This window comes from Phaseolus vulgaris, chromosome 4 (assembly GCF_000499845.2).
Source record: "Phaseolus vulgaris cultivar G19833 chromosome 4, P. vulgaris v2.0, whole genome shotgun sequence".
Taxonomy (NCBI): Eukaryota; Viridiplantae; Streptophyta; class Magnoliopsida; order Fabales; family Fabaceae; genus Phaseolus; species Phaseolus vulgaris.
The window spans coordinates 4,183,699-4,204,116 of record NC_023756.2 but is presented as its reverse complement, the minus strand read 5'-3'; the positions used below and the strand labels follow the sequence as shown (position 1 = coordinate 4,204,116).

Sequence of the window (20,418 nt, the reverse complement as noted above, 5' to 3'; positions counted from 1 at the left end):
GATTGCCTCCGCCTAGCCTCACTTACTTATAACTCCTGATACAAGAAATTGGGTCCAGGACCCACTCTGCAAATGAATAACTAAAGTTATGTGCTTTGTGTTTCATCCAAAGCCACGATTTGAGCTGGACTTTTGAGAAGATTTCTTCCACATCTGCAACCCCTTGGTTAAACACAATTGAGTTTCTGTGCTCCCATATACACCACACTACAGCTGCCCAAATTCCTTTCCAGACCAAATTTTGTTTGCTACTACATTGAGTTAGTTGGAAACTCTCGAAGTGAATTATTAGCTCTTTATGTTAGTTATTGTTACTTTTAGAATAAAAATATCGTGTTTGGATTGAGTCCGGGGGTGTTCGACCCTCGGCAAATGTGTGAGATTGAATAGAATACTAATTATTAGAAAATCCTAACTATATTCCAGAATATATAATGGACGAAGTTGGATTAATGTTGTTCGTATAAGTGATGAGTACAAAAGGGGAGTAGAGGAATTTATACAATTTGCACAGCGTAACGCGATTATTAGTGGTCATGATGGAGCAAAGATTAGGTGTCCGTGCGTTAACTGTTTGAATGGAAGGATACTGGATGTGAATATCATGAGGGAACACCTGCTATGTGATGGGTTTCTTCGATCTTATACAACTTGGACATGGCATGGTGAATTATTAAATTTACCATGTGTTTCCGTAACTGAAGAATATGTGGGTTCTACCATGGATGAAGCAGTACACGATGATGGAGATGATGATCGATTGGAGGACATGATTCGTGATGTGGGAGCTGAGTGTTTTGCAAAAGCGCTTGGATATGAAAGTATGTCAAAAGATGCAGAGACTCCTTTGTATCCTGGATCAACTAACTTCACACGGTTGTCGGCGGTGTTAAGATTGATGAATTTGAAGGCAATAAACGGATGGACTGATAAAAGCTTCACGGAATTGCTCCAGCTGTTGAAGGATATGCTTCCAGAGGGAAATAGTCTACCTAATCGTAATTACGAGGCCAAAAAGATTCTTTGTCCAATGGGTATGGAGTACAAAAAGATACATGCATGTCCTAATGATTGTATATTATACCGGAAAGATTTTGAATTGTTGAAAAGTTGTCCGAGGTGTGGGTTATCACGTTATAAGTTGAAACAAAAAGATGATGATTCTATTGATGACATGGAAAAGCATGGACCCCCAATGAAGGTTATGTGGTATCTTCCCATCATTCCAAGGATGAAGCGTTTGTTTGCAAACCCAGACGATGCTAAGAATCTTAGATGGCATGCAGATGAGAGGAAATGCGATGGCATGTACCGACATCCAGCTGATTCTATTCAATGGAAGAAATTTGATGATGACTTTCCAGAATTCGGTAAAGAATCAAGAAATATCCGACTTGGTTTGGCTACAAACGGAATGAATCCGTTTGGTAATATGAGTACAAATCACAGTTCATGGCCTGTATTACTAGTTATTTACAACTTACCTCCTGGATTGTGCATGAAGCGAAAATACATGATGTTGTCTATGATGATATCCGGTCCGAAACAACCAGGGAATGATATTGATGTTTATCTAAGTCCCCTAATTGAAGATTTGAAGTTAATGTGGGACCAAGGTGTCGAAGTATTTGACGGATTTGCTAATGAAACTTTCAAGCTTCATGCCATGTTATTTTGCACCATCAATGACTTTCCGACATATGGTAACTTATCAGGTTATAGTGTTAAGGGTCAAAAAGCGTGTCCAATATGCGAAGAAGACACTGCTTCTCAACAATTGAAACATGGAAGGAAAACAGTATATCTTCGGCATCGGAGGTTTCTTAGAAGTCATCATCCTTACCGGAGGTTGAAAAAAGCCTTTAATGGACACCAAGAGGGTAGTGGTCCACCAACTCCATTAACCAGTGTTGAGGTTTACGAAAAGGTAAATAACATAGACCACACCTTCGGTAAGTCCAAAAAAAAGTCATCTGTGACAAATATTTGGAAGAAGAAATCAATCTTCTTTGATCTTTCGTACAGGTCGAGGTTAGAAGTCAGACATTGTATAGATGTAATGCATGTTGAGAAGAATGTGTGTGATAGCTTAATTGGTACACTTCTTAACATTAACGGGAAGACGAAGGATGGTCTAAATGCTCGTTTAGATTTGATTGAGATGAACATACGCGGCGAGTTGGCACCCATAGAAATGGGTACGCGTACATATTTGCCCCCAGCCTGTTACACAATGTCACAAGATGAAAAAATTAGTTTTTGTCAATGTCTAAAGGGTGTGAAAGTGCCACAAGGACATTCCTCAAATGTGAAGAGCCTAGTGTCAATGCAAGATTTGAAGTTAATTGGGTTGAAGTCTCATGATTGTCACATCTTGATGCAACAGTTGTTGCCGGTAGCTATCCGTGGGATCTTACCAAAAAATGTTAGACACACCATAACCCATTTGTGCTCATTCTTCTCTTCCATCTGTTGTAAAGTCATTGATCCCTCAAAACTAGATGAACTTCAAAATGAAATTGTTGTTATCTTGTGTGAATTGGAGATGTTTTTTCCTCCGTCTTTTTTTGACATCATGGTTCATCTAGTGGTGCATCTGGTAAGAGAGGTTAGATTGTGTGGACCAGTGTACTTAAGATGGATGTATCCTGTTGAGCGGTATATGAAAATTTTGAAAGGTTATGTGAAAAATCATTATCGTCCAGAAGCTTCAATGATTGAAAGGTACATAGCTGAAGAAAGTATTGAATTTTGTTCAGAGTACATGACAAAAGCAAATCCAATAGGTGTTCCAGCTAATTCATGGCACCACAGGCGTTCTACAACTAAATGTTTACGTGGTGTGAATATTGTAAGCAAATCTCGATCAAAAGTCTTGCAAGCACATTTGTACATATTGAATAACACAGATGAAGTTGTACCTTACATAGAAGCTCATAAAGCCATTGTGAAGGCAAATAACCCAAGACAAGCAGAGAAATGGGTCTTGATGGAACATAATAGAAGCAGAGAAAAGTCTATAAAAACGCCACCACCTTACATAACGTTCCTCTCTCCCCTGATGTGGCGAAGGTAACAGTTGAAAAAGTACGATTTCCTGATGCCCGTGTTCCACTACCTTCAGATGAGGTAACCACTGTGGCCGATGCATTTCAGACATTCGTTGCCTGGCCCAGAGAGCTCATTCGATCTATGCCCGAACCTCATGTAATAATTTCGTTTCATTATATTATTTTTTATTTATATTTATATATTACATATAATTTAATACAAATGTTGTTTATCTTGTAGAAACCTTTTCAGCCACCAAGTCCGAAAAAGAAGCGTGAGGTTCCAGTTGACGATCCTATGGCTTCCCTACGTCTCATTGCTAGTCAGATTGGCAATGATCCTTTTCCAGTTCCGTGGGATAATACATTTTTTCAAATAAACACTGAACTACCACTGATGATTTACAACACAGATTTATCAGAATTTATATCTAGGAAACAGGAGCTCAATATAAGTATAATTCAATTTTTTATGATGTAAGTATCTTTACCTATTATTCAATTTACTTTATGTTAAATTATTATTGATTATGCTTTAACTAAAAACTTGTAGGTTTTTGCATAGAGTCTGTATCACTGAGGGGAAGGAAAATATGTATGGATTCTTAGATCCTGCATATACTAATCCCGTTGGACCAAACTCAACTGAGACTCAAGCATACATCACTAACATCCTGGAAAAAGAGGGAAAACAAATTTATTTATGCCCTTATATTAATGAGTAAGTTTAATTATATGTCATCAATTATTATTATTTCATGTTTTAAATATTTACTAACTCTTTTCATTGATCATATAGGCATCATTGGCAGTTACTTGTCTTATCAATGGTTGATAAGACTGATGTGTGGTTCTGTTCCCTACACAAGAAGATGCCCACAAAATTTAAGGATATCATTGATACGTAAGTATAGTATAAACTTAACTTTGTATGTTACTAATTAACCATCTACTAACGAGGTTTTTTGTATTAACCAGTTCATGGCGTGGATATAACATCCTAAAAGGTCGATCCAGTTCAAATAATTTGAACTACATAAGAGTAAAGGTTTGTAATTTTTTTCTTTCTCTATTATCATTGTTTATCAATATACTAATATATTACTTTTTATTGAATTATAGTGTAATAAACAACCAGGAAGCTATGAGTGTGGCTATTACATTATGCAATGGATGATTACCATTATAAGACTAGGTGTTAAAACTGGTTGGAAAAAGGTATATGTTAAATCATTTTTATAATTCTTGAACATATATATATCTAGAAACTAATTTATGTCAACTTTGCAATGCAGTTATTCACAGAAGAAACACCAATGAGTGAGGAAGGCATTTCATATGTTAGAGATTCTTGGTCCACATATTTCATTAATTTGTATAACTCTAGCATAGGTAAACAATAGTGGTTTTATTATATGTAATTTGATCACTTGTAAATGTACATTTTGATGATTTCAATTGATTACTACATTTCTGTATTTGTCTGGTTGGGTTTGATCATTATGCAGGTTATTTAAATATATGGTTTCTGCACAAAACAGATTGAACTTTAAAAAAAAGCACTATTTACAAATGCGGTCTTGGTAAATGACAGCATTTGTAAATAGTGATTTATGAATGCGGTTTTTACCAAGACCGCATTCATAAATCCTAAACCCCAAACCCACTCCCTAATTCAAAATAATATACAAATGCAGTTATTTTAGGTAACCGCATTTGTAAATGTGATTTATGAATGCGGTCATATGACCGCATTTGTAAATGTCAGAATTACGAATGCGTGCTGATCAAATGCGGTTCTATGACCGCATTTGTAAATTTAAAATAACCGCATTTGTTTTACATATCTGCACTAGTGTATGTATGCTTTCGACTAAAAAGGTTCTTAGGATGACGGGACAAAGTCTGGTGTTTTGAGGGGAGTTAGCTTTAGAGGCAGCTGGGAATGACAGGGTGTTTTACACTACAAGAAAATCATAAAATAGAAACCAATTTTTAGAGACCAAAATAATTAGTTACAATAGGAACTAAAATAGAGACCATTTTAGAAACTAACAAAAAAATTGGTTTCTAAATTAGTTTCTATTATTTTCTATTATTGTTAAATAGTTTCTAAATTGGTATCTAATTAGCAACTAAGGTTTTAGATACCAATTATTTAGTTTCTAAATTTAGTCTCTAAAATCTTGGTTGCTAATTAGATACCAATTTAGAAACTATTTAACAATAATAGAAAATAATAGAAACTAATTTAGAAACCAAATTTCGTTTTAGTGTCTAAAATGGTCTCTAATTTAGTTACTAATGCAACTAATTATTTTGGTTTCTAGAAATTGGTTTCTATTTCATAATTTTCTTGTAGTGTTAATTATTTTTTTTAATGTTGGTAGTTTGGGGGTTTGTTGTGGTTGGAGAGAGGAGTGTTAGTTTCATAAAAAAAATTCTTTTAAATTTATCCAAATTAAAAGAGATATTATTACATGATTATCGTAATTAAATAACAGCATAATGCTAAATCAATATTAATAAAAAAAAAGTTTAATGATAAAAACACTAAAGTCGAATCAGAGAAGTACAAGCAAATGTAAAGAGGTATAGAATGACAAAATTATTGTTGTGAACACACAAACTTTCTACATTTCTTCTTACAAAATTTATTATGATAGCCGAAGATTTTGACTGATCGTGACCTAGATTGTAATTCGTAGGTATATACATTGATTAACGTTTTTAATGTGAGGGGCTGTGCCTATACATACATGAACAGATCAATGCATAATTGGCCTCACAAATCAGAATCAGTAGAAACCAAATAAAAACACTGAACATGAGAGATTCAACTGTGCTAGCTTTACCACTTCCAGCACAAGGGCATGTGAATCCCATGATGACCTTCTCACAGAAGCTGCTTGAGAATGGATGCAAAGTCATTTTTGTGAACACAGACTTTAACCACAGGAGAGTGGTTAGTTCCATGGTGGAGCAACAAGATTGTTCTAGCCTTGATGAACAAGAATCAGTGCTGAAGTTGGTTTCAATCCCTGATGGTTTAGGACCTGATGAGGACAGAAACGATCAGGCCAAGCTGTATGAGGCCATTCCCAAAACCATGCCAGGAGCACTTGAGAAGCTGATAGAGGATATTCATTTGAAAGGTGAGAACAAAATCAACTTCATTGTTGCTGATTTGTGCATGGCTTGGGCTTTGGATGTTGGGAGTAAACTGGGAATCAAAGGAGCTGTGTTGTGTCCTGCATCAGCAGCTATTTTCACCTTGGTCTACAGCATCCCTGTACTTATTGATGAGGGAATTATAGACTCTGATTTAGGTAAGAATATTATCGTGTTGTTATGTATGAACATAATTTATAACTTAATTTATACGTCTATTGTATAAGCTAATGTTTTTTTGTTGGTTTTTCACTGAAGGTTTAACATCAACTACAAAAAAGAGAATTCAGATTTCGCCAAGTATGCCTGAGATGGATCCAGAAGACTTTTTTTGGTTCAATATGGGTGACCTAACAACTGGTAAGAACGTGCTTAAGTATTTGCTGCATTGCGCACGAAGTTTACAATTGACACAGTGGTGGCTTTGCAACTCCACACATGAACTTGAACCTGGAACATTATTATTTCTTCCGAAGATCATCCCAATTGGGCCATTGTTGAGAAGCAATGATAATGATCATAACAAAAGTGCAGCTACAAAATCAATGGGACAATTCTGGAAAGAAGACCAGTCCTGCATGAGTTGGCTAGATGAACAAGCTGATGGTTCTGTGTTGTATGTTGCCTTTGGTAGTATCACTCTTTTTGACCAAAACCAATTCAATGAACTTGCCCTTGGACTAGATCTCACCAATAGACCTTTTCTTTGGGTTATAAGAGAAGACAATAAAATGGCATACCCTCATGAATTCCAAGGACATAAGGGTAAGATAGTGAATTGGGCTCCTCAACAAAAGGTTTTAAGCCACCCTGCCATAGCATGTTTTGTCACTCATTGTGGTTGGAATTCTACCATGGAAGGTTTGTCCAGTGGGGTACCTTTATTGTGTTGGCCATACTTTGGAGACCAACTTTACAACAAAGCACATATTTGTGATGAGTTAAAGGTTGGGTTGGGGATTGACAAAGATCAAAATGGAGTTGTGTCACGCGGAGAGTTGAAAACCAAAGTGGAACAGATCTTTAATGACGAGAACATAAAATTCAGGTGTGTGGTGTTGAAGGAGAAAGTGATGAAGAACATAGCAAAAGGAGGAACATCTTATGAGAACTTTAAGAACTTTGTGAAGGAGATAAAGGAATAAGACTTCACATTTCGTGCTTACGTTAATAAGACAAAAGAAACTTGAATTCATGGGGCATATTTTACGTGGTCCACGTTAATTATTGAATATGAAAATCTTGCAGAAATATTCGGCAAACATTTTTTTCCTGTAATTTCGTGGCTATTTTGTTGTTGTTAAAAGTGTCCTTTTAGATGATTCTAAGCATCCCAAAGAATAGGAAAACCATCCATGGGTGACAAGGGAACACATTTACGGCACGGCAAGAAGCAAGTCTCTATCTTGGAGAAAATCGAAAGTATATGAATCTTAGAGTTTGTGGTCTAAATATTTACCAGTAATCCAATAATATCCTAATAATTGATTGATCCAACTAGAAGTTGTAAATGACAACCAATAGTTAAATTAAGTTTCTTATTATGGAATAGTATCCTCCACCAATGTTTTTCCTTTATATTTTGTCCTTAAAAGAATTGATATTTCTTATCTTAGTTAACTAGAAAGTTTATGCAAGCATAGAACAAGACTAGTAACACTAATAACAAGCATAGAACAAGACTAGTAACACTAATAAGATAATGAAAGATTTGTGAAAGGTGTATTTTTTTTAGTTTTTTTTTTAGCAATGAATAAATAAAATAAAATAGAATACTTCAGAAATGTTTCAACCTTTATATAAGATGTTTAAGATTCACCTACATTAGTAAGTCAAGAACAAAGAAATTACTGTAACACATCACCTTTTAAGCTCCAATCCTAACAACACCTATAATCTTACGCAAAGGAATAGATACTACAAGTTCTAAAAAACTACAAGTCCCAAAAAACATATATGACCAATCCAACATAACCACAAACACACCTAACACAAAACGTATAAATTTCTTACATCCAAATAAAGCCAAAGAAAAACCAAAACAATAGAATGCTAAGAACAAAACTTTTTTCCTTCATTACCTCGAGATCCATTTCCAAAACCTGCTATAAACATTAAATCCCTTGTTGGCCTAAGACCAACATTAGTAGCACCCAACTAAGAACGTAAGACAATTGATAAAAATTAAAAGCAAAACAAAAAGAAAACACACCTAATGGAAATGTTTTAGAACATCCATGTAAAATGTTTAGGAGTGGAGTTTACATTTCGTATTATTTTAGTTATTTCTAATAAACATATATATTTTTACGCTCCACAATACCATTTTTCTAAGGTATTCTAGGAGTTGAAAAGTTATGTCAATAGTTTTTGAAAAATGTTTTAAAGTTTTCATTTTGAATTCATTTTCAATATTGTTTTTAATTAAAGCAATATATAAACTTTTTTTTTCAATTCGAACATAATTATAGAATTTATTGAAGTTGTTTAAAGACTCCTTCTGAATTAAAATTTTCACCCAACCCTCTATTAGTCACTATAGTAACTATTTAACTTTTTTCTCTAAAATTTGTTTCTATTTCATGATTTTCTTGTAGTGTTATTTTATTAATAAATATTTTTTAAATTAATATCTAATTAACTATCAAAATATGTGTCATTAACTTTTATACGGATATGACTGTATTTTGTCCAAACTTTTTTTTATAAAAGTTTAAATATTCATTAATTTTTTTATTGATAAAAAGGTAAAATATTTTCAAATCTTGTACAAAGAATACAAATATAAAGTCTCAATTTACAAAAATGTATCTCTATATTTTTGTTTTCTCCATAACTAATCTCTATTTATAATAATAACACTAATAAAGTTATCACCTATGTAACACATACACGAACACGGAGATAAGTATAATTTCTAAAATGTAGAACACATGACACATATCTATATATTATGAATTATATAAAATGACAATAAAAATTTATGTGTACAATGTTTCAGTTTTTTTAGAAGAAAAATATTTTTCATGGCTGGTTCAAAATAATTTGTTTCTTATTTTTATAATCATATTAAAAATTTATACCATAAGTTTGAGTTTTTAAAATGTTAATGTATTTCTTTTTTTCTTAAAGTTATATTAAAATTGTGTTATAATTGTCAAAAAAATTTAACAAATATCTTTTAAATTGAACACTTCACTAATACATATTCTACCAGTATCATGTTTTAAAAATAGTGTGAAGTTATATGCTATCACACTTCTCTTAATTAGCCACATTCATCGCAATGTACATGCACAACAACATGCCCACAAAAACATGTCTTTCCTTTCTTTTTAACGTTAGAAATATATGTAGCAAAATCTTATATAATGAAAAAGAGTGACTAATTTAAAACAGTACGAAAACAAATATTTAAAAATTGTAAATTAAAATAAAATATTTGATAAGCTGGTTGGCATTGGTGCAGGGAAGCATTATTTTGATGTGTCGGATAAGAGACAAAAAAAAAGTTTTTCTGGACTTCATTCACGTGATCCATATTAATTGAATATGATGACCTTTCAGAAAGGTACGATTAGGACAATCTAACATAGAAGAAAGTAACATATATTTTATTATTTTTATTAATTTATTTTTCTTATTTTAATGATCTTAATTTTTTTTATTTCATTATAATAGATAAAAACGTAGATGTTAATAAAATATTAACCATGCGTATGTAATATAAATACATGGAATATGTTGTAAATAAATAATCACAACATAATTTGCTTTTTTGTTTTTCACACCTTTTATGTTCTTTTTTATTTTTTCATTTTTTTTACTTTTTTTCTCATTTATTGTTTCTTACACTAAACAAAGGTATAAAACTCAATAATACTTTAACGTTTTTTTTACTTTTTTTGTTATATTTCCTCTTAATATAAGAACTTTTTGACAAAAAATAATATACCTTTTTATAAGATATTTTATAATTTTTTATGAAATAGTATATTCTATTTTTCTTATTATCTCTATTAAATATAAGCATTTTTTATTAATAAAACGTGAAAAGAGAATTTTTAATATTATCAACAAGGAGGATAAAGTTTATATACCTTTCTAATATTATTGAAAATTTTACTAAATAAATTGAATTAATTACATTGTATTGATGTGTATAATCATATTATATTAAAGATGGAAAAAAGTTGATTTGCCTACACAGTAAATAATAACCATAATTTTAAACATTTCTAGTAACATTATAGATAGTTGAATCATTCATAACTATAAAAGAAAAAACTTGTTTCAAATATTTATTATTCTAATTAGGAAAATAAGAGCTAGAACTGTTGAGAAGTTTCGTTTTTATTCATTTTATAGGTTGATTTATGCTTCAGCTTGCTGTTCTAAATTTCTAACTATTTCTTCTTTATTTGGGTGGCTCAATCACTCACACTTCTGAAAAATACTAAACAAGATTGATTGCTCAAATCAGTAAAAGAATAAATATTTAAAAGTACACTAATCATAACGAACCAATTATGCTGGATCCAAATGAGTCTATAATAGTTGGTAATCATATTTTCAGAGTATATAAACAAAGCCATACCCGTGAAGTGCAAACTAGGTCTGAAACAATAGACAGACACAAGAACACAGCATGAGCATTCCATCTGTGCTAGTTTTCCCATTTCCATGTCAAGGGCATGTGAATCCCATGTTAACCCTATCACAAAAGCTGGTGGAGAATGGATGCAAAGTCATATTTGTGAACACAGACTTCAACCACAAGAGAGTGGTGAGCTCAATGGTGGATCAATACAATGAAGAATCACCACTGAAGTTGGTCTCAATCCCAGATGGCTTAGGACCTAATGATGACAGAAACAACTTGGGCAAGCTATGTGATTCTATGCTAATCACCGTGCCAGAAGCACTTAAAAAGCTCATAGAGGATAATAATAATATTCATTTGAAAGGTGACAACAGAATCAGGTTTATTGTTGCAGATGTACATGTTGGATGGATATTGAATGTTGCCTGTGAATTGGGAATCAAAGGAGCTCTATTTTGGCCTGCCGCAGCAGCTTTGTTTCATTTGGTAAGCAGTGTTCCAAAGCTCGTTGATGATGGGATCATAGATTCAGATGGTAAGAACACTATCATACTTTACTATACTTTTGTATTGTTGCCTTTGTTTCTAAAGTCTGGCACCTTATGCTTTTGTTTGGTCCTGTTTTAATAAATACCATGCCCATCTAAAAACATATTTTACTACTCATTTATGTCAATGTTTCATTGCAGGATCCATATTAACTTCAAAAAGGACAATTCAATTATCACCAAGTATGCCAGAAATGGACACAAGAACCCTTTTTTGGTTTCACATGGCTAGACATATGGGTGGTTCTCATTACCTTAATTTCTTGGTGCATCACTGTTTTCCAGCTTTAAATTTGACCCAATGGTGGCTTTGTGATACTGCATATGAACTTGAACCTCAGGTATTAACCCTTGTTCCGAGTCTCCTTCCAATTGGTCCATTGTTGAGAAGTGATCATTATTACAAAACTAATGCAACTCTAAGATCATTGGGACAATTCTGGGAAGAAGATCTCTCTTGCATGAGTTGGCTAGATGAACAAGCTGATGGTTCTGTGTTGTATGTTGCCTTTGGTAGTTTCACTCTTTTTGACCAAAACCAATTCAATGAACTTGCCCTTGGACTAGACCTCACCAATAGACCTTTTCTTTGGGTTATAAGAGAAGACAATAAAATGGCATACCCTCATGAATTCCAAGGGCATAAGGGTAAGATAGTTAATTGGGCACCTCAACAAAAGGTTTTAAGTCACCCTGCCATAGCATGTTTTGTCACTCATTGTGGTTGGAATTCTACCATGGAAGGTTTGTCCAATGGGGTACCTTTGTTGTGTTGGCCATACTTTGGAGACCAACCTTACAACAAAACACATATTTGTGATGAGTTAAAGGTTGGGTTGGGAATTGACAAAGATCAAAATGGAGTTGTGTCACGCGGGGAGCTGAAAACCAAGGTGGAACAATTATTTAATGATGAGAGCATAAAATGTAGGTGTGTGGTGTTGAAGGAGAAAGTGATGAAGAACATAGCAAAAGGAGGTACATCTTATGAGAACCTTCAGAGGTTTGTGAAGGAGATAAAAGAATAAGAGTTCAGAGTTTGTGCTTATGTTATTTCTAGGTTTGGATTAGTTGTTATTTTGTATACCATGATCGTTTTTGTTTATGATCCTCAATGATTAATGGAGTCATTTCAATTCTTTACCGTACATGTTATGCTCAAGTTTAGCTTTCTTTTACTACTAAATTATTTTGCTTATGAAAAAAAAAATGTATCTAGTTTGTTAACAAAAAGAAATATAAAGAATAAAAAATCCATTATTACTATATGTTTGATGAAAGAAAAGATCGAATCCAAGTTACTATAATCTCTTTTCAAGACCATAACAAGAAGAAACAAACTTAAGGTGATCAATTATGAGAGTGTTAATTATGAGAGTGTTAGTGAGGCCTCGGGTTTGGTGATGCGTACATCCAACTGGAGTATCAATCTAACCACTGGGACAAATAATCATTCTTCAAATATAAGGATTGTAGTATCATCTTATTTTCTTACAAACAAGAAAAGACCTCTAGCTAAATTTGTAATTTATACACTGTTGGAACTCAGAATAGGGGGACAAATATTTTGACAATTTAGAGAGTGTTTCTCTGCTAGATATTTTCCTGCATCTTGCGATCTTATCAAGAATCCACCAATTCTTGTAGTGATCATCCTTAGGCTGATCAAACTTTGTTTGTGGCGTCTTCCTTTATCCAGGTTTCTATTGTTATTGTTTTTAATTTATTCCGTTCCGTAACCCTAAATTCCCAATTTTACTGTCATTTCTATTTGGATTCATATCAGTTGGTACTCAAAGCAAAGGTTTGAGTCATAATATAATTGTGCCTGTTTTTTTTTCTCCTCATTACTGTTCACATTGTACTATTCACATTGTACTGTTCACTGGTACTTTTCACAGGGGCACTGTTCACGGTTACTGTTCACAGGTACTGTTCATTTTTTTTTTAAACGAAAGAAGAAACAGAAAAAAAAAAAGAAATAGAAAAAAAGAAAAAAAAAGGAAGAAGAAGAGGAAAACAGAAATAGAAAAAAAAAAGAACAAGAGGAAAACAGAAATAGAAAAAAAAAGAACAAGAGGAAAACAGAAAAAAAAATAGCTTTTATTCAGTGCATACTTGGTGTTTGATAAAAGTTCTAAAAGTGTCATGTCTACATATTTTATTTTCTCTATATATTGTTTTGCTTGCTATTTTTTTTAATTGTTTTGCTTGTTTGTTGATAGTGAAATTGTTCTTCACTATTTTGTTCTTTACTATTATTTTTAATTGATTCTGATTGCTATAGTGAAAGTGATTATGGATTATTGATTTCTTGATTCTTGTAAGAACCTTAAGTAGAGAAAGAGTGGTAAAAGGCAGTGTGATCATTAAAAAAACCTTATTGTGTAAAACACGAGTGTTGAGTGTAAACACGTGAGAAAGTGGTGTGAGGCCCAAACTTATTGTTATTTGTAATCTGTTTACTTGAGCATGGCAGGGGAATCGTTAGATAGTGGACTTTCTCAAGTACAGATGCAAGCCTTAACACAACACTTGGAAAGGATAATGAAACAACAAAGTGATGGACTCCATGAGAGGTTGGATCAAATGGAGCAAGCACAACAAGTAAATCCAGAAAATAGAGGGGGAGATAGGAGGAGGAGAAGAGAAAATGAGGGAGAACAAAGAACTCTGAGAATTGATGGAATAAAATTAAATATTCCTACATCCAATGGAAAAAGTGATCCTGATGCTTACTTGGAGTGGGAAATTAAAGTAGAGCATGTGTTTGCTTGCAGTGAGTATAATGATGAGCAAAAGATGAAGTTGGCAACAGCTGAATTTTCACATTATGCCTTAACTTGGTGGAATAAATACCAAATGGAGAGAATTAAATATGAGGAACCCATGGTGAACACTTGGACAGAAATGAAAAGGATTATGAGGAAGAGATATATTCCAGCAAGCTACAATAGGGATTTGCAACTCAAACTTCAAAGAATGACTCAAGGGAATAGAAGTGTGGAAGAGTATTTTAAAGAGATGGAGGTGACCATGATTAGAGCTGGAAAAAATGAAGAAAACGAAGCAATCATGATATTAAGGATGTTGTGGACCTGCAAGAGTATGTTGACATGAAAGAGTTGTTGCACAAGACTAACCAAGTAGAACAACAACTCAAGAGGAAGGGAATCATGAGGAGTTCTAAAAATAATAAAAATTTCAATTGGAAGGATAAGGCGATGAAGGATAAAGGAGTTCCCTCAAGTTTAGTCACATCTTCAAGTGGGAAGTCACCTCATAGATATAGTAATTCACCACCTAAAAGGAAAACAAGTGAGGTAAAATGTTTCAAATGCTTGGGAAGAGGACATTATGCTTCAGAATGTCCAACAAAAAGAGAATATGATCAGTTTATCAAAGACACAAATAGTCAATGAACCTTTAAGTGAAGAAGAGAAGGATGAGGTAGAGGTGGAGTTGGATACATTGGAGGGTGATTTGTTGATGATTCGAAGGCTTTTAGGAAGCAAAATGCAAGCTTTGGACCAAACCCAAAGGGAAAATATTTTCCATACTAGATGTTCCATTCAAGGGAAAATATGTTCACTCATAGTTGATGGAGGAAGTTGCACCAATGTAGCAAGTTCAAGACTAGTTACCAAAGTGAATTTGGAGACAAAACCGCACCCAATGCCATACAAGCTTCAATGGCTTAGTGAAGATGGAGAGATGACAGTGAGTAAGCAAGTGGAAGTGCACATATTCATAGGACAATATAATGACAATCTCTTGTGTGATGTGGTTCCAATGGAGGCAAATCACATTTTGTTACGGAGGCCGTGGCAGTTTGACACCAAGGCTATTCATGATGGTTTCACCAATAAAATCTCTTTCATGCAGAATAATAAGAAGATCATTCTCAAACCCTTATCTCCTAGAGAGGTGTGTAAGGATCAAATCAAATTGAGAGAAAAGAGAGTCCAAGAGAAAAGAGAGATGAGTGAAACACCTAAACAGAGCAAGAGTGAAACACTTAAAAAGAAAGAAACACATGAGAGAAAAATGAGTGGATTACTGAAAGTGAATAAAGTGAAGAAGTTGCTACTTTCTAGCAAACCTCTTTATTTACCTTATTGCAAAAACAGCACTTTGGTTGCTGACCATTCTAACCAAATTAATTTGCTTCCTAGTGTTGATTCTGTTTTGCAGGAAATCCAAACTCAAGTTGAAGAATTGATGAACAAAGGATGGGTACAAGAGACCATGAGCCCATGTGCTGTTCCAGTAATTTTGGTGCCTAAAAATGATGGTTATTGGAGGATGTGCACAAATTGCAGAGCACTCAATAACATTACCATTAAGTATAAACACCATATTCCCAAGTTAGATAATTTAATGGATGAATTGTATGGTGGTTGTATATTTTCAAAAATTGACTTAAGAAGTGGTTACCATCAAATTAGGATTAGGAATGGGAATAAATGGAAAACTGTCTTTACAACAAAATATGGATTGTATGACTGGCGTGTGTTGCTATCTGGGCTAACAAATGCCTCAAGCACTTTTATGAGATTAATGAACTATGTTTTGAGAGAATTTTTGGGCTAATTTTTTGTAGTGTATTTTGATGATATCTTGATCTATAGAACTAGTTTGGAATTACATGAGGAACATTTGTGTGCTGTTTTAAATGTTCTTAGAACAGAAAAGTTGTATGCTAATCTTGAGAAATGCACATTTTGTACTGAACAAATTGCATTCTTGTGTTTTGTGGTAAGTGCCAAAGGAGTTCATGTAGATTATGAAAAGGTGACGGCTATCCAAGAATTATGTTTACATCATATTGAGTTTGCTTACAATATGGTTGTTGACAGCACATCGAATTGTGATCCATTTGAAATTTTGTATGGATTAAATCCTTTAACTCCAATAGATTTGTTAACTATGCCTAACATTTTTGTTTTAAAGCATAAAGATACACAAGCTAAGGTTGACTATGTGAGAAAGCAGCATAAAAAGGTTGAAGCACAAGTTGAAGAAAAAGATGAAGGTTATTCTAAACAAGTTAACAAAGGAAGAAAGAAAGTAATCTAGACAAAGAAAATCCAAGCTCCAACCTAGACGGGACCTTTTCAAGTGTTAGAAATGATTAATGACAATACCTACAAGATTGATCTTGATTACACGCACAACAAGATTGGGAGTTAGGATTTGAACTCAGGACCAAGTACATAGTATCAACCTAACCACTGGGACAAATGATCATTCTTGAAATATAAGGATTGTAGTATCGTCTTATTTTCTTACAAACAAGAAAAGACCTCTAGCTAAATTTGTAATTTATACATTGTTGGAACTCAACATAGGGGGACGAATATTTTGACAATTTTAGAGAGTGTTTCTCTGCTAGGGTTTTTTCCTGCATCTTGCGATCTTATCAAGAATCCACCAATTCTTGTGGTGATCATCCTTAGGCTTATCAAACTTTGTTTGTGGCGCCTTCCTTTATCTAGGTTTCTATTGTTATTGTTTTGAATTTATTCCGTTCCGTAACCCTAAATTCCCAATTTTACTGTCATTTCTATTTGGATTCATATCATTTGGTCTCTTTGCTACAAGTGGATAGGTACTCTGAACGTTCAACATAAGGATTTGAAGGTTCATTTTGAAAGCTTTCATCTGGTGTATTTGAATTCCAAGCAAAACTTAGTGTGGAAGGGTATATGAGCGGCAATAGTAAGAGGTATCTAGGATCAAAGGAACATGGTCATTTTTAAGCAAGGTGTACGTGATGCAGAAGAAGTTTTCCAAATGGCTCAACTTAGATCGTTGCTATAGTTGAAATACATGCTCAATGCCTTTAATTTTTCGTTTTCTGACTGACATTTAAATCATGTTCTATGCATCAAAAGTTGCAAGTAATTGGGTAGGGTAGGATCTTTGTGAGAATGGTTTCAACTTGGTTAAGTAAGGCGCATGTTCCTCTGAAGGGTGTGTCATAATGTTGTTACTCTGGTTTTTATATGCGTTATGCTATATGCCTTTAGGTGCTGCTGGCATATTCTTTTGTTGGTGATGAAGATTAAGATCCTCTGGTTGCGCCCATTTGAACCCAATGAACTAGAAGGGAGCCAATGTGCTAAGAACGTTGCAGTTATTCTAGTGTGATATTCTTGATCTGTCGGATACTGCAAATTAGGTTTGGTTAAGGATATGAAGGAGTAAACCGCGGGAGGAAGGAGGTTTAGGCATTCGTGACATCCGGAAGTTTAATATAGCACTTTTAGCTAAGTGGAAGTGGAGATGTATATCGAACGAGAAAGGAAAATGGAAAGAGTGCTTGGAGTCAAAGTATGGTACGGAACAAGATGGAAACCATACCCCACTGAAACATCAATCTTGGTGGTGGAGAGATTTAGTAAAGGTATGCCGGCAGGGAGGGGGAGAGGGTTGGTTTAAAAAAGAGGTTAGCTGAAAAGTAGGGAAAGGAGATCAAGCAAGATTCTGGGAGGATATATGGACTGGGAATGCCAGCCTTAAGGCTCTGTTTCCTAGACTATTCTCTTTGTCACTATATCAGGGCCAGACGGTGGGAGAGGTTGGGATGTGGGAGGAGTCAGTGTGGCAGTGGAAGCTAAGGTGGAGACGCAACAGATTTGAGTGGGAGGTCCCCCTCGAAACCGAGCTTGGTATGCTCATTTCCAGGGTCACTATGAAAAAGGATGAACAGGATAAGCAAGTATGGAGGAGGGACGAATCAGGGAACTTTACAGTGAAGTCTGCATATAAATGCCTTGAAGAGCCCGACGGAGGAACACAAATATCGCCGTTTGGCTATCTTTGGAAGACAAAGGCGTTTCCTAATGTGCTGATCACTGCGTGGAGAGTGTTGTTGGGTAGACTACCAACAAGGGAGTGTTTGAGCAAGAGAGGGGTGATGGTGAACACCACAGAATGTGCCCTTTGCCAGACCAAGGAGGAAACGTGTCAGCACCTCTTTATAGAATGCAAGTATGCAGTACGGGTGTGGGACTTATGCTTTAGATGGGTTGGTATATGGTCTGTCCAACACAATAATCTTAGGACCAATTTTGAAGGTTTTTCCCTCCCCCAACACTCCTATAAACAAAACCTGGTATGGAAAGGTGTGTGGGCAGCTGTAGTCTGATGTCTATAGGAACATAGAAACTCCATTGTCTTCAACCAAAGAGTTGTAGATGTAGAAGAAGTTTTCCACAATGCCCAACTTAAATCGTGGTTATGGTTGAAACACAAGGAAAATATTTTTTGTTACTCCTATGCAGAATGGGTTATGAACCCGCTGACATGCATTTGCAGTATCAAATAACAAGGGGAGGCATATAGCAGGCTAGACGGGCTAATGGTGGTGCTGCTGGAAAGAAGGAGGGTAAGGACTGGGTAATAGCCACTATGGTTGGAGAAAGGAAGTGAAATGGGTACAGTAGGTCTCTGAAGTAGCAAATCTGGAGAGGATGGTACTACAGTCGGTGATCGTTGAAGGTATGCAAGTCAACATGATCGCCGGTCGGTGAAGTGGTGCTGTACATAGGTTAACATGATTGTCAATCGGTGAAGCAGCATGATCCATTTGTGTGTAGTCGGTGGTCGTCGAAGTTATGCAAAGCTCAACATGATCGCCGGTAATTGAAACGGCGATATCAACATGATCGTCGATTGATGAAGCGGCGCTCTCCATTTCTGTGTAGTCGGTGGTCGCCGATGTGATGCAACGCTCAACATGATCGCCGGTAATAAAAACGGCGATAGTCAATATGATCACCGATCGAGGAAGCGGCGTTCTCCATATGTGTGTAGTCGGTGGTCGCCGTAGCTACTTGAAACGGCGTGCTCCATATGTATGTAGTCGGTGGTCGCCAAAGTTATACAAGGTTAACAGAATCACCGCTCGATGAAACGGCGATCTCAATGCGTGCGTAGGCGGTGGATGTCGAAGTGATGCAAAGGCTAACATGATCATCGGTCGGTGGTCGTCGAAGTTATGCAAAGATAATCGCCGGTCGAGGAAGTGGCGTGCTCTTTATGGACGTAGTCGGTGGTCGTCGAAGGCAATGTGCATGGGTAACTCGTTGCGTGGCGAGGTGAATGTAGAGGGCATCGGTTGTGAGCGTCTCGAGTTGTAAGTTGCTTAAGGTACTCTGGTAATGCCTGCAAGTTTGAAGACTTCATATCAGATTGGAGCTTCAGGTGTCTTATTCAAAGCACAAGAAGTTAAGCAGGTTCCCTATCCGTATCCACTGGTTCTAGATGAGCAGCTGCGTGGTTGGTGTGTGGTAGTTACAGGGGACTGTTGAGTATCGAGCCTGCGGTGGAGAACAGGTGCTACTCAACACCGTCAACTTAGCATATCTTTTTCTGGCGTGGAGGGAGCTGGTGGTTTTGTAGAGTGCTGATATGGTGTGCTATGGAGGTATTCGTGGACTTCTTTAGGGGTTAAGTTTGTTTTCTGTCTTAGGTGGTGAGTGAGGGTCTTTTGTGTTGTTTTTTTGTCTATTGGGGTAAATGGGTAATCCATAAGTTTTTAGGTTGGCTCTTTTATGTCCAGCAGAACCTTTTTAGCTTATGCGTACAGTCTAGACATTAAGGTCTTTTGTATACAGGTTGGGACACTCCTAAAGTGTCTCTTTTAAATTTTATTAATTCGTTGCTGATCAAAAAAATGAAGGAGTAAATCTTAGTTTTTTGGATCATGAGCTGGGAACGTGCAGGGACTTGGCTGGATTAATCACTCTGAAGTTGTATCCACATCTCCCACTCTACTGGGTAGCCATTGGAAGGGGAACAACTATGAACCTTTGTCAGTGTTTTGAATGGTCATATTTGTGGGGTTGATATAAAGCATAACGAGAGATGTAACACTTTGATGTAATGGTTACTACTAGTTTTAATTAGAGTAAGAGGTGGAAAGAATGGAGGATTTTGTTTAAGGGTCGAGACATCTCTAAAGTGATCTATTTTAATTCAATTAATTCTTTGTTGATAAAAAAAAATTATTTTTTTATAATTTTTAAATGGCTTCCTA

At 35.2% G+C, this 20,418-nt stretch overlaps 3 protein-coding genes across 3 annotated transcripts; all 3 read left to right on the top strand.

Moving 5' to 3' along the window:
* The first annotated feature begins 5,678 nt into the window (after positions 1-5,678).
* LOC137836965 (UDP-glycosyltransferase 83A1-like) lies at positions 5,679-7,718 on the top strand. Its single transcript, XM_068645774.1, has 2 exons — positions 5,679-6,379; positions 6,480-7,718. Exons 1-2 carry the CDS (start codon positions 5,878-5,880, stop codon positions 7,364-7,366), a joined length of 1,389 nt encoding a protein of 462 aa, XP_068501875.1. The 5' UTR covers positions 5,679-5,877; the 3' UTR covers positions 7,367-7,718.
* Positions 7,719-10,820: 3,102 nt separating this feature from the next.
* On the top strand, positions 10,821-12,520 carry LOC137836976 (UDP-glycosyltransferase 83A1-like). Its single transcript, XM_068645784.1, has 2 exons — positions 10,821-11,359; positions 11,514-12,520. The coding sequence occupies exons 1-2, from the start codon at positions 10,870-10,872 to the stop codon at positions 12,398-12,400; spliced, it is 1,377 nt and encodes a 458-aa protein (XP_068501885.1). The 5' UTR covers positions 10,821-10,869; the 3' UTR covers positions 12,401-12,520.
* A 1,324-nt stretch (positions 12,521-13,844) lies between these two features.
* On the top strand, positions 13,845-14,492 carry LOC137836620 (uncharacterized). The gene has a single exon (XM_068645282.1). The coding sequence runs from the start codon at positions 13,845-13,847 to the stop codon at positions 14,490-14,492; it is 648 nt and encodes a 215-aa protein (XP_068501383.1).
* The last annotated feature ends 5,926 nt before the right edge of the window (positions 14,493-20,418 follow it).